Below are 15,483 nucleotides of genomic sequence, written 5' to 3'. Positions count from 1 at the left end.
CCAAATGAATCTTAAGAATTGTCACCCCAACCAATGAGAGGATGTCCAATTAGTTAATTAGGTTATTCAATTCAATTGTAAGATATAAAGTATCTGGGTTTTGAGCATTGATAAACTTTTGTTGCTCATTCTAAGATGTAATCCCTAACAACGCAAATAAGGGGTTGAAGCAATTTATTTATTTTTTTAATGTTAAAAACTATCATCAAATCCTTTCTTTGTCATTTAATTCAATTTATTCATGATAACATTTAACAATTTTTAATTTTAAATTTCGACATATACAATTTCATCTCATATTCCCAAATTAAAACCATTATATATATATATATATAAGTGTTACCAAATTGTTTTAATAATAATCACTAACATGAGATGGTGTCACCTGACTTGAAATATCAATTCAATCAAAGATTTTAACAGTAGTATAGATATTGGTTGAAGACGTAGATAATATTTTCACAGCCTGATCACATGAAGAATTGTTTTTGTTTCAAATGGAATTGGATGTAATATTACATCTATATTCATTTTAACCAAGAAAATGACAATGCTTTCATAACCCAAGCCAAAGCTGAAGTAACCAAAAAAAGAAAAAAAAAACAAGAATGATGGCAAAGTGGTAATTAGCAGAAATTTTGGCAGGATCTTTGAGGAATCAAATTGAGGGTCCATAAAAGGAGTGGATAGATGGACACGCTCTCTTTGCAAGTGTAAAAGACTGAATATCTTCCCCCCAAAAAAAGTAAGGTTGTCCTTTAATGGCAGTTGAAGAAGGGATGGATGACTACACTCAAGATGGCACCGTGGACCTCAAAGGAAACCCAGTCCTTAGATCTAAGAGAGGTGGATGGACTGCTTGCTCCTTTGTTGTTGGTAAACTTCAATTTCCCTTAATTTATGTTTTGTGTCTCCCTCTTCATTCCCTCTCTTTAGGGACAGATCAAGCCTTATAAACTTTGTCATTCATCTCTCTCCTCCTCCTCCTCCACTTCAGACAATAGTTAAAGTGCTTGTGTTATGGGACCAAACCCTTTTTCCTCTTGTCACATGAAACCATTTTTCCTGTATTAACTTTCACACACTTGTCTCTTCTCAGTCTAAAAGAGGTACGAATAATTTAGATCAAGTTTTTTACGGTGAAGTTCGTGAAATTTCAGATGATTTAATAAAAATTTTAGTTAAAAAAATTCAAAACCTTTCAATGTTCTACTGATTTATATTTTCGATTTAAAGAATTTCACGAACTTTAATAAATTTTATCTGTCTTTTTTAAGAAGTATTAAGACTTGATCAAATCTTTTCTTTAGGACAATCATTTTTTCTTAAATAGACTTTATGCTATGGAAGTAGTAGTTTTTTTGGAGTTTTCTTTAGGATCAAAATGATCTAGTTCTCTTGGTTTGAACATTAAAACTTGAGGGTTGTCTAGCTTGTGAACATGATTATAGAGTTTGATAGGCATTGACTTGGTTCAAGTACCAAATAATAAAGAGAGAAGCTTCCTGCAACCCACTTTTGCTTTTCTTTTGAAGATATTGATGATTTGGTTTCAGTTTTCCTTTTCCACTAATATATTTGACAAAGATTTATCTCCTTCAGAATTAAATGACCCCATCTCCCCATCTTTAAGTCCTTCACCAGCTTCTGTACTGGACTCATCATTAAGAGCCTTCTCACCTTCCCTCTCCATAGTCCAGAGAGCTTCATGCCTGCCATGTCCTACCATTTTTTTTAAACATGATCAGATCAGCTCCATTGTATTTCCTTCTTATAAACATAATACAAAATAAGAACTCAAGCATCCCACTTATAATTAAGTTTCAGGCTTCTAAAGATATACGACTGAAACTGAATCTTTCAATAGTTAACAAAAGGTAAATTTCATCATTGTTTACTAAACTATTAAAAATTTCAATTTAGTCACCAATCTTGTATAAGTGTTTTTTTTTTTTTTTTAAATCAAACCGTTAATCTCTAATGTTATGCTAATGTGACAATGGCACATTACCTATCAAGTATCACATAATATTACTACATTAAAAAATTTTATTTTAGTTTATTTTTTAAAATTTATAATGTCACGCTAACAAAATCATGTGACATATTAAAAGATAATATTATCACTTGACACTTAATATCTGTTGTAATATTATCATATTAGTATATCGGCTAACAATTAAATAACAAATATTTACTTAAATTTTAATAATTAAATAATTATTTTAAAATTATTATCATAAATTGAATGACTAAAATTGAATCTTAAAAAAAAAATATGCTCCTAGTCAATTATTAGTGACAAGTTCCAAAACTGAGAATTTTTTTGGCATTATTTCATGGACCCCATACACGCTGGCATCAAGGACCTCCACAAAAGCAACCCAAACCAATCAGCACATTGGTGGGAAACTACCAAAAAGTTTACATTCAGTGGCAGCAGCAGCTTTAGTTTGAAAACTTTTTTTTTTTTCTTTTTACATTGGTGCAGTGTATGAAGTCTTTGAACGCATGGCCTACTATGGAATATCATCCAATCTTGTCCTCTATTTGTCGAGGAAGCTTCATCAAGGCACTGTCAAATCAGCCAACAATGTTACCAATTGGGTTGGCACCATATGGGTGACCCCAATCTTGGGTGCCTATATAGCAGATGCACATCTTGGTCGCTACTGGACATTTGTCATTGCCTCTATAATTTATATCTCGGTATGTTTATTATTGCTTATCATCTCATTTACATCTATATTACTATTCGTAGTCAAACATTAACGAGTTTTGCTTGGAAAAAAATTAGTCAAATTGATGTTACATTAATGGACCTACATATATCTTTAAGATATTATTATTATACACATGATGTTGCTATAACTGATTATGATGATACCATAATTTTAATAAAAATCTTTTCGTATGCATGAATATATATATAATTATTGAATCAAACACTTAAATGTAACTATTTTAATTATTTATTTATAAAATAGTAAAACCAAGCCCATTTTTTTAGAGTTTAATCAATAAGCCTATCAAATTATGATTGGTTTACATGGTGCTAACGTATTATACATGAAATGAAGCTGATGTGACGTTAATGGTTTGAAATCTCTAAGGATGGTTGCTAAAAATGACTAATTATAGTCAAATTTCGAGAAAAAAGGTTGCATTCAAACATGGACAGAATGTGAAACTTTGACTAAATTTTTTATATGTTTTAAGTGTAAGGTAATATAAGATGACTTTATATATGGTTTATATTGGTTGGAAGACTTTGACAAATTTGTCAAGTGGACCACTGATTTTTATGCCACAACTTTGAGACCATATATGCTCAAGGCAATAGATATATGAAATTTAATTTAATTGATTTATATAATCATTTTTAAAAAATAGTATTTAATAAGTTTAACATTTAAATTTAACATCTATGATTCTTTTTTCGATCTTTAAAAAATATGTGATATATTTAAATTTTAATATTTACAAATTTTTTCCTATTCTTAATATTGCAATCTATTATATATATATATATATATATATATATATATATATAAACCTTGTTGCAAATTTTTACATTATGATTAAATTTTATGTTTTCCAAATTGGTTAGTCACCTAATTGTATGAAGGAATGAGATTTGAAAATAAGATTTTAAAATTATGATTTAGTTAAGGGTAGGATGGGATTTGGATAGAAGTGAACTGAATCATTGTATGGAAAGATTTTCTTGTACCATTCATAGTCATAGGATATGGGTAGGATCACTCCCTGATGAACTATGTTATTGATCATTGCTAATATAATCTTTAAATTTCTTATTAAAAAATCACATGTACTAAATTCTTTGAACATATATAAAAATAAAAAATCAACTTGAGTACTTTCTTTTATTTTGAAAGAAAAATGTAAAGAAATGTGATTAATTATGGTCATCAAATTTATGATTTTTTACAAAAATAGAAGAGATTAATATTAGACTTGACAATTCATATATTTATATTGTATTTATCCCATCTAAAATATCTATAAAACGCGAAAATTACCTTCACAATTAATTTCGATACACTAAAAATGAAACACATAATTTATTTTTTATCAAATCATTATAATTTTTGCTAAAACTTTAAACCGTATTTTTATATATTTTTCATATCATTTCGTGTCGTATCATCATGTGGTATTTTAAATCATCAAGTCTAATTTATATGCTTAGAAGTTACAATTTAATTATCCTTAAAAAGAAACAAATTAATAATATTGAGAGACAAAAAGTTACTAATTGACCCAATTTTTTATCACAGGGAATGTCATTGCTAACATTATCTGTGTCGCTACCTGGACTAAAACCACCAACTTGTCACCAAGCCGACGTAGACAATTGCAAGGAGGCATCAACATTACAGTTAGCAGTATTTTTTGGTGCACTTTATACTCTAGCTGTAGGAACCGGCGGCACCAAGCCAAACATTTCGACTATCGGGGCCGATCAATTCGATGATTTCCATCCCAAGGAGAAGGCTCATAAGCTATCTTTCTTCAATTGGTGGATGTTCAGCATCTTCTTTGGAACACTTTTTGCCAACACAGTTCTTGTATACATTCAGGACAATGTGGGGTGGACATTAGGATATGGGCTGCCCACAATTGGGCTGGTGATTTCGGTTCTGATTTTCCTGGCAGGCACGCCTTTGTATAGGCACAAGGTGCCCGCAGGGAGTCCTTTCACAAGGATGGCTATGGTCATAGTAGCTGCCATAAGGAAATGGAATGTGCCTCTTCCTAGTGACCCTAAAGAACTTTATGAACTTGACTTGGAAGAGTATTCTAGGAAAGGAAAGTTCAGGATTGATTCAACACCAACCTTGAGGTTAGCGTAGATTGTTGTTAGCATTTGTTACATATTTTTAGGAATATGAAATTTTCTGTCATTTTAATTTGTGATCTTCTGATCATTTTTGTTCAACTTTTTCATAAATGTAGGTTCCTGAACAAGGCTGCTGTAAGAACAGGCTCCATGGATTCATGGATGTTATGCTCAGTAACCCAAGTAGAGGAAACTAAACAAATGTTAAGAATGATCCCGATATTGATCGCCACTTTTGTGCCAAGCACCATGGTTGCTCAAATCCATACCCTCTTTGTAAAACAAGGCACCACTCTTGATAGACACATAGGCAGCTTCAAGATCCCTCCAGCAAGTTTAGCTGGATTTGTGACAATTTCTATGCTTGTTTGTGTTGTCCTCTATGATCGCTTCTTCGTCCCAATTATGCAGAAGTGGACTAAAAATCCTAGAGGCATCACTCTTCTTCAAAGGATGGGAACTGGTATTGTTCTCCACATCATAATCATGATAACTGCTTCTTTTATTGAGAGGCACAGACTCAGTGTGGCCAGGGAACATGGTTTAGTTGAAAATGGGGGGCAACTTCCACTAACCATATTCATTTTACTTCCCCAGTTTGTGCTAATGGGGACAGCTGATTCATTTTTAGAGGTGGCCAAGATTGAATTCTTCTATGATCAGGCTCCGGAAAGCATGAAGAGTCTTGGTACTTCATATTCAACTACTAGCCTGGGAATTGGAAATTTTCTCAGCAGCTTCCTTCTTTCAACAGTTTCTCGTATCACCAGAAAGCGTGGTCACCAAGGATGGATCTTGAATAACCTAAATAAATCTCACCTTGACTACTATTATGCATTTTTTGCAATACTCAACTTCTTGAACTTCCTTTTCTTCTTGATAGTAATCAAGTTTTATGTTTACAAGGCTGAAGTTTCAGATTCAATGCATGTGCTTACAGAAGAGCTGAAGGTGATGAGATTAAAGGCATCAAATCAAGAACAGTCAACGGAATAGATTGATGGAAACATGTTGAATCATATCAATTGTCCATTGGAATGTCAGAGCTGAAATTAAACTTGTTAGAAGTGATGGAGCATCATCAACGTTATTGGGTATGATAGTAATTCAATATACAATGTGTTTGCCAATTAACAACCATCCGAAAGCTCATTCTGTAATCAATCTATTATCTGTATGACATTTATGAAAATGGGGATTTATCAAATAGTCTCATTCACCAACTATTCAATTATCAAAATGCTTTAAAAAGTATATAAATTAGGCTTATTCAAGCCTTCATTTCAAATATTTTCTATAAACTTTCTATGTGAGAAACAAATCTCTGTAAATAAGATAAGAGTAAAAGACTTATTAACTAAGTGATTAGCTTCCTAGTCAAAAGCTTGTTAATTTTAAAAACAAAAATAAATTATATTGATATTTTTAACAATAAATGTGCAAAAGAAAATGATTAAAATAAAAGAGATAGAGTTTTCTAAATTTAAAATTATATGCTTTTTTTGGGACGACATCTGCATCATCTCACCATGTGTTGATGCATCCATATGCACAATTTAAGTGATTTGCATGCTTTTCTCATGATTTTGAAAAAGATGATTAAAGGATAAACCTTAAAGCCTTGAGTATTTTAACGTCGGATTATAAAAGTATATATTTTATTATTAATTTAATTTAATTTATATATATTTATTATATTAATAAAATTATTATTTAATAAAATATAAAATGGATTTTTATATTCTTCATTTATGCATTCACTAATAAAATCTAGATTTAGGTGATACGGCTATAAGGGATCCAACTAAGGCTTCATTTGGAGGCATCTCATTTTCGGTGGCGGTGAGATTACAATCAAAGGACGTGCAAATTATAACTTGCATCTAAATGGATGCACGGTGCGGTGAAAAAGTGGTCAGTCATCAACTGATCATTTTTGATCCAGTTGGTGACTGGTCGGTCAAGGTTTTTTCTTTTGTTAATTTTATCCTTAAGTTTTATTATATATAAAAAATGTTTTACATTATTTTTATTTTTATTTGATATTTAAAAATTATAAAATAATTTCTTAATTAATAGAATAAATAATTTTTATTACTTAATAATTTAATTATTATAAAATTTTAAATTATTTATTAATTTTATAAATTTTAAATAATTTAAAATTTTTATTATATATATATATTTTTTAATTTAATATCTTTAATGATAATTTTTTTATTACAATTGATTTAATAGCCACCACTGTATTTGTATTTAAATACATATCCTTATTATTAATTTTAATTTTATTGTTATAATAATTATTGGGCAAAAAGCCTCAAATCCAATCATGCCAACGGAAGCGAAATCAAACAATCAAACAATCAATCAATCACACAAGAAACAACAATTTAACATGGTTCGGTTCAATCAACATATGTCCACGGATGAGAAACAAGATCCATTAGTTATAGAGAATTACAAACATACATCAAATTACTCTCACTCAACCACTTAACAATCAATATTCATAAATACTCTCAATCTCTTCTAGTCTTATGGAATATTCTCAACCCAAACAAACATATACCCATGTGTACCATTTTAACACAACCAAATATATACCCATATATATCCATACATCATACCTAAGTGAACTCTCTCAATCTCTTCTAGTTCACTTATAAATAAATATATACACTCATAAGACGTAAAGCCCTAATACTCCTATGGGGTATCTATACCACAAAACCTTACAACTCTCTTATATCTTTTTCTCATAACTAACTCTATAGAGATTTTTCATATTTATAACCATACAAACTTACCTATTAAGAATCTATTTTCTCTTAAAATTCTTCTCCTACAAGTCAAACTTACATATTAAGAATCATCTTTCTCGTAGAATTCTTCTTTTACAAGTCTTCTTGTCCATTAAGAAATATATAGCCAATCCCAAACAAATTTCTAACAAATCTCAAACAAATCTCTTATGGGATTTGAGTCATTATTCCTAACAATCTCTACCTTGACTCAAATTTTATCAATCATCTATTTTCAGCTAGACATGCTTGACTCCACCTGCAATGGAAGTCTCACACTCATCTTCTCTTCTCTTGTGTGTCTTTACGCTTTATGCAAATTGATCTTCAATCCTCAAAACATGAACTCAAACTCTTCTCTTGAATCGTCTTCCTCTGAGCTTGCCTCTTCACATGTCTCAAATCATGTTCTGATACCACTTGTTTGGGAAATCACCATAGCTTTGATACCATTTATTGGGCAAAAAGCTTCCAATCCAATTATGTCAACGAAGCGAAATAAAACAATCAATCAATCATACAAGAGACAACAATTTAACGTGATTTGGTTCAATTAACCTACATCTACGGATGAGAAATAAGATCTACTAGTTGTATAGAATTACAAATATACATCAAATCACTCTTACTCAACCACTCAACAATCAAAACTCATAGACCCTCTCAATCTCCTCTAGTCTTATGGAGTATTTTCAACCCAAACAAACATATACCTATGTGTACTATTTCAACATAACCAAACACATACCAATATGTACCAATACATCATATTTATATAGACTCTCTCAGTCTTTTTTAGTCCACTCACAAACAAACATACACATCCATAAGACGTAAAACCTTAATATTCCTATGTGGTGTCTATCCCACAGAACCCTACAATTCTCTTATATATTTTTCTCGTACCTAACACTATAAAGATTTTTTTTATTTATAATCATACAAACTTGCTTATTAAAAATCTATTTACTCTCAAAATTCTTCTCTTACAAGTCAAACTTACCTATTAAGAATTCTCTTTCTCTTAGAATTTTTTTTTTTTACAAATATTTTTGTCCATTAAACAATATCTGACAAATTTCAAACAAATCTCTAACGAGATTTGAGTTATTATTCTTAACAATAATTAATCTCACTTTCATCGCTATTTTTAATCTACCAATTTCATCATTTATTTAAATGGACCTTAATTAGTATTATAAATTCTTTCGGGTAAAAACTAACTTAAAAGACAAATTGATTTCGACTATTATTCTTAAAATTGCTTTGAATGCTTTCATTTATGAAGTTTAGATGAGTAAAAAAAAAAAAAGAGTATTTAACAACAATCTTACAATAGACAGATTTCACAAAATTTACTATTTAATTGATAATTTTGTTAATTGATCTCTTCATATATAATGATTGGAATTTTAATAAATTAATATTTAATTTTATTTAATCTTTCCTATTCTTTGAAACTTTGCCTTTATAAAACTTAATTTTTATAGAAGTCTTCTATTTTGTTAACAAATAAAATCGAATTCATTTATATATAAAATTTTTTTGTCTTGCTATGACCATTTTCTCTTGATTTTAAGATTGAAACAAATATTTTTATATATAAAAAAATCGAAACAAACCATCAGTTTTGAATTAATTTATTGTTATATATATATGTAGCGGTTTCCAAGTGAACTACGTAGACACGATCATAGCTGCAAATAAGCAAGGCAAAAGATGTGGACTCCAACACTAAAGAAATAATTACAGTACCGTAATAAAAAAAATTATAATTATAAATATAACGTATTATGAATATTTATGTATTTTTATAAAATTACGTGCACAACAATATAAGTAAAAATTATAATAATAGAAAGAAAAAATTATAGAGAAATCAAATCAACATGCAAAAATCCAATATTATTATTGGGGAAAATTCACACTTTATGAAGTTTGGATTTGAAGTTAAAAAAAATTTAAAGATCTCTTTTTCTTTTGAATGAGATAAGATTTTATGAATTATTAGATCTAACTAAATTATAACACATATGATACATGAAATAATTTTATTTATTTATTAGAAATATATATATACATAAATTAGTTTCTTTTTAAAATTATATTCATATATTTAAAACTCATAATGTATATAAAATTTATATATATTAACTTATTATTAAAAAATAAATTTTTTAAAAACAGTAAAAAAATTATTTATTATCAAGCAATTTAATTAATTACTTTCTCTATTTTTTTTGTTCATTTTTTTAGAATGTCTCAAAATCATATTTTATTTTTTAAAATATTTAAAATATTTTTTATATTTTAAAATTATATTTTAAAATTTTTTTATTTTTTGATATTAAAATTAAAAATTTTTTATGAAGTTTCATAAAAATAAATGCAAGACAAATAATCTGGGAGACAAGGAGTACTATCATAAATAAGAAACTAACAGAAATCCTTGAGTAAAATTATAACTGTTCATGCACCGTGTGAACACCGAATAATGGGAAAAGGCCACTTACCAAAACTACACAACATTCGAATAGACTTTTTATTTGGCTTATCTACTGGCAACTGGCAGCAATAGTTTTAGCTTGAGAGGTCTTCTTCACTGTCAGGCGATAGAGTTGTCGCCTTCTGCCATCTGCCATCTGCTATCTGCCTTCTTTGTTTCTTTGCATTTTCTTCTATCTTCTTCCTCGTACAAATCTTGAATTTCAATATCTCTTTCATCCAATCAAAGAAACACATAAAAAAGAAAAAAAAAAAGAGTAAATTGTTTTTGCAGCAACTGGTTCAATTTCTGCAGCTTTGAAGTAGTAGTTACCCTTCTTTGAATCTTTGAAAACTTAGATATTTTCAGGGTTTGTTTTTTTTTTTTTTCGTTTTCATGATTTCACCTTTCCATTAACGTTTTATCATTTTGGAATCTCAACTTGTTATATTAGATCATTTTCACTTCCGATTTATCAAATAGTCTTATTTACCAATTATTCAATTATCAAAATGCTTTTAAAATTACATAAATTAGGCTTATTCAAATCCTCATTTCAAATATTTTTTTATAAACTTTTTAAATAATTTAAATTTTTTATTATATATATATATTTTAATTTAATATCTTTAATGATAATTTTTTTATTATAATTGATTTAACTGCTACCACTGTATTTGTATTCAAATATATATATTTATTATTAATTTTAATTTTATTATTATAATAATTAATCTTATTTTCATCGTTATTTTTAATTTATCAATCTCATTATTTATCTAAATGGACCTTAATTAGTATTATAAATTCTTTTGAATAAAAACTAACTTAAAAAGCCAAATTCATTTCGACTATTATTCTTAAAATTGCTTTGAATGCTTTCATTTATAAGTCTAGATGAGTAAAAATAAAGGAGTATTTAAATATAATCTTATAATAGACAGATTTCACTAAATTTACTATTTAATTGATAATTTTGTTAATTGATCTCTTCATATATAATGATTGGAATTCTAATAAATTAATATTTAATTTTATTTAATCTTTCCTATTCTTTGAAACTTTGCCTTTATAAAACTTAATTTTTATAGAAGTCTTCTATTTTGTTAACAAATAAAATCGAATTCATTTATATAAAATTTTTTTTTGTCTTGCTATGACCATTTTCTCTTGATTTTAAGATTGAAACAAATATTTTTATATATAAAAAAATCGAAACAAACCATCAGTTTTGAATTAATTTATTGTTATATATATATGTAGCGGTTTCCAAGTGAACTACGTAGACACGATCATAGCTGCAAATAAGCAAGGCAAAAGATGTGGACTCCAACACTAAAGAAATAATTACAGTACCGTAATAAAAAAAATTATAATTATAAATATAACGTATTATGAATATTTATGTATTTTTATAAAATTACGTGCACAACAATATAAGTAAAAATTATAATAATAGAAAGAAAAAATTATAGAGAAATCAAATCAATATCCAAAAATCCAATATTATAATTGGGGAAAATTCACACTTTATGAAGTTTGGATTTGAAGTTAAAAAAAATTTAAAGATCTCTTTTTCTTTTAATTGAGATAAGATTTTATGAATTATTAGATCTAACTAAATTATAAGACATGCGATACATAAAATAATTTTGTTTATTTAATATAAATATATATATATACATAAATTAGTTTTTTTTCAAAATTATATTCAAATATTTAAACTCATAACATATATAAATTTTATATATATTAACTTATTATTAAAAAATAAATTTTCTGAAAAGAGTAAAAAATTTATGTCTTTCCTTTGGATTTTTTGTTTACAATAATATTTATACACCTATAAAATCATATCAAATAAAAATAAATTATCTTTTTTTTAAAAAAATAAAATATATATTATTGAATGATAAATTAAATAATAAAAGAAGTATTAACACACTTTTATTTTAGTAAATTTGACTAAATTATTATACAAATTATGAAAAATGTTAGAAAATATGTGAAAAAAATAAAAATAAATTAAAAAAACTATTTTTCATAAGAATGAAACTGTAATAACAATAAAATATATCTTAGAATAAATTTATGAACAAAAAAAAAAGCAAATTACAATAGTAATATAATATACCTTAAAAAAAGTTACTAAAAAAAATTGATGTCTAACACATTACATTTGTAATCTTAAATTTGTAAAAAAATTCTTTAGTGGCAATTAAGATTAAATAGATAATTTTTAAAATTTAAAATAGATATAATAAGTAATAAAGATAATATTAATTTTTTTACATTTATTTGAAATATAAATTTGATAATTAGAGTTCAAATGAATATAATCATTTTGATAATTAGTTTAAGATGAAAATTTTTTGAATTTTCAAAATCTTACATAAAATTGTTTAAAATTTCAATATCTTATGTAAATTTTTTAAAAAGATAATTTTTTAAATCAAGATAAAAAAATATTATTAAAAGATTTGGATAAACTTAATATTTATTATTTTTAAACATGTTTGAAAGATTTTGATTATTAAATAATTTGTTCAATAAAGTTATTTGGTAAACAACTAAAATTATTTATTAAAAAATAAAATCCATTTTCATATTTTTAATTTTAGAATATATATCTCTAAATTGATTTGATTTTTAATTATAATTTGAATAATTTTGATATTTAAATAAATTTATAATTATCTAATTTATAATTTAAAAAGTCATCTTATTCTTTTAAAAAACTATTTTATATGTCATTTAAGAGAATTATCCACATAAATACTATATTATATAAGAAAATAAATCTATCATATTAATTATTAAAATCTTAATTTGAGATTTAGAGCTTGACTTTAAAAATGTGAAGATGTGATATATGAAATAAAAAGCCCTTATATCAAATAATTTTTTTTTTAAATCTCAAGATTAAGAGTCGATCACGATAATTATAATTTTTTCTTTTCATCTTAGGAGGATTCGACACTTTTTATATATAAAAAAACTCCATGATTAATTTTCTAACATCTTATAGGGCAAAATAGTCATCTAACTATCCTAGTACATCTTTCCCATGTGTTTCCATATGCATGCAATGAGCCTATGACTTTTCCCCTCAACTGACCTTCTACTCACTCAATTCATTTAATTCAATGATTCTAAATTGGAAAAGGAAAAGAAAAATTATATATAAAAAAAGTTTCCTTAATTTTCACATAAGAAAATTGGAAAAAAATTATTTATTATCAAGCAATTTAATTAATTACTTACTCTATTTTTTTGTTCATTTTTTTAGAATGTCTCAAAATCATATTTTATTTTTTTTAAAATATTTAAAATATTTTTATATTTTAAAATTATATTTTAAATTTTTTTTATTTTTTGTTATTAAAATTAAAATTTTTTTATTAAGTTTCATAAAAATAAATGCAAGACAAATAATCTGGGAGACAAGGAGTACTATCATAAATAAGAAACTAACAGAAATCCTTGAGTAAAATTATAACTGTTCATGCACCGTGTGAACACCGAATAATGGGAAAAGGCCACTTACCAAAACTACACAACATTCGAATAGACTTTTTATTTGGCTTATCTACTGGCAACTGGCAGCAATAGTTTTAGCTTGAGAGGTCTTCTTCACTGTCAGGCGATAGAGTTGTCGCCTTCTGCCATCTGCCATCTGCTATCTGCCTTCTTTGTTTCTTTGCATTTTCTTCTATCTTCTTCCTCGTACAAATCTTGAATTTCAATATCTCTTTCATCCGATCAAAGAAACACATAAAAAATAAAAAATAAAAAGAGTAAATTGTTTTTGCAGCAACTGGTTCAATTTCTGCAGCTTTGAAGTAGTAGTTACCCTTCTTTGAATCTTTGAAAACTTGGATATTTTCAGGGTTTGTTTGTTTTTTTTTTCGTTTTCATGATTTCACCTTTCCATTAATGTTTTATCATTTTTGGAATCTCAACTTGTTATATTAGATCATTTTCACTTCCGATTTATCAAATAGTCTTATTTACCAATTATTCAATTATCAAAATGCTTTTAAAATTACATAAATTAGGCTTATTCAAATCTTCATTTCAAATATTTTTTTATAAACTTTTTATGTGAGAAACAAATCTCTGTAAATAAGATAATAGTAAAAGACTTAGTTAAGTAATTAGCTTCCAAGTCAAAAGCTTGTCAATTTTAAAAACAAAAATAAGTTATAATTATATTTATATTTTTAACAGTAAATGTGTAAAAGAAAATGATTAAAATAAAAAATAGAGTTTCTAATTTAAAATTGTATGCTTTTTTTGGGACGACATCTGCATAGTCCCACCATGTGTTGATCCATCCACATGCACATTTTAAGTAACTTGCATGCTTTTTTCATGATTTTGAAAAAAATGGTTTAAGGGTAAAGCTTAAAGCTTTGAGTATTTTAATGTCAAATTACATATATTTACCAAATAGTCTTATTTACTAATTATTCAATTATAAAAAAAAAGTTTCAAAATTATATAAATTACACATATTCAAGTCTTCATGCCTAGCTCATGATTTTGCAAAAGATGGTTAAAGGATAAAAGTTAAAGCCTTGAGTATTTTAATGCCGGATTATAAAAATATATATTTTATTATTAATTTAATTTAATTTATATATATATATATCTATTTTATTAATAAAATTATTATTTAATATCTTAATTTAAAAATTATTATTTTAAGCTCAATATGATGTCTATTGCACCTTTTCCAAGCTTTTTATTTTCTTTTTTTCTTTTTTAATTTTTTTATTAGATAAATTTTGTAAAAGAATGAGGTCAATTGAGGTATTTATGTGTCATATCTATTTGATTTTTTTTTTTATCTTTTGCTTTTTTATTTTTTTTAATTTGATAATTCAATAAAAAAGATAATGAATAGAGTCGACAAAATAAAAAAATTTTAACCAATAACAATGAGCTGAGTATCCCACTAGTATTTATTAAAGGGCAAGAACATCCTGCAAGTTTTTCCTTCACATAGTAGTAGTTGGTGTTGGAAGAATCTATTGAAATTGTGTAGTATTGCATTAACTTTCATACAAGATGAAAGATAAGCATGGTTGATTGGCATATATAAGATCATTTGGTTTAAATATCAATCCTCATACACTCTTGCAATTTCATGGATAATCATTCTTCACAAATCTGTCCACTAAACAAAGACTACAATTAGAGCATCGAACAAACCCTAATTGCTTGTTTTGTAATAAGAAAGTTGAGTCTAGAGATCACTTATTCTTCATCTATGCATTCACTAATAAAATCTAGATATAGATGAGACGACTATGTAGGATTAAAAG

At 26.5% G+C, this 15,483-nt stretch overlaps 1 protein-coding gene across 1 annotated transcript; it reads left to right on the top strand.

Moving 5' to 3' along the window:
• The first annotated feature begins 687 nt into the window (after positions 1-687).
• On the top strand, positions 688-6,087 carry LOC111279314 (protein NRT1/ PTR FAMILY 5.2-like). Its single transcript, XM_022866337.2, has 4 exons — positions 688-876; positions 2,492-2,709; positions 4,302-4,867; positions 4,981-6,087. The coding sequence occupies exons 1-4, from the start codon at positions 762-764 to the stop codon at positions 5,858-5,860; spliced, it is 1,779 nt and encodes a 592-aa protein (XP_022722072.2). The 5' UTR covers positions 688-761; the 3' UTR covers positions 5,861-6,087.
• The last annotated feature ends 9,396 nt before the right edge of the window (positions 6,088-15,483 follow it).

This window comes from Durio zibethinus, chromosome 27 (genome assembly GCF_047325235.1).
Source record: "Durio zibethinus cultivar Kanyao isolate XHJ-2024 chromosome 27, ASM4732523v1, whole genome shotgun sequence".
In the NCBI taxonomy this organism is placed as follows: Eukaryota; Viridiplantae; Streptophyta; class Magnoliopsida; order Malvales; family Malvaceae; genus Durio; species Durio zibethinus.
Note: the sequence above shows the minus strand (reverse complement) of the source record. Positions and strands in the feature narration are given on the sequence as shown.

Bases quoted from the DNA above. Each gene is read 5' to 3' on its own strand.
- LOC111279314 (XM_022866337.2), top strand. From the start codon at position 762: ATGGCAGTTGAAGAAGGGATGGATGACTACACTCAAGATGGCACCGTG. The intron at 877-2,491 runs GTAAACTTCAAT...ACATTGGTGCAG, and splicing joins TGCTTGCTCCTTTGTTGTTG to TGTATGAAGTCTTTGAACGC. The intron at 2,710-4,301 runs GTATGTTTATTA...TTTTTATCACAG, and splicing joins CCTCTATAATTTATATCTCG to GGAATGTCATTGCTAACATT.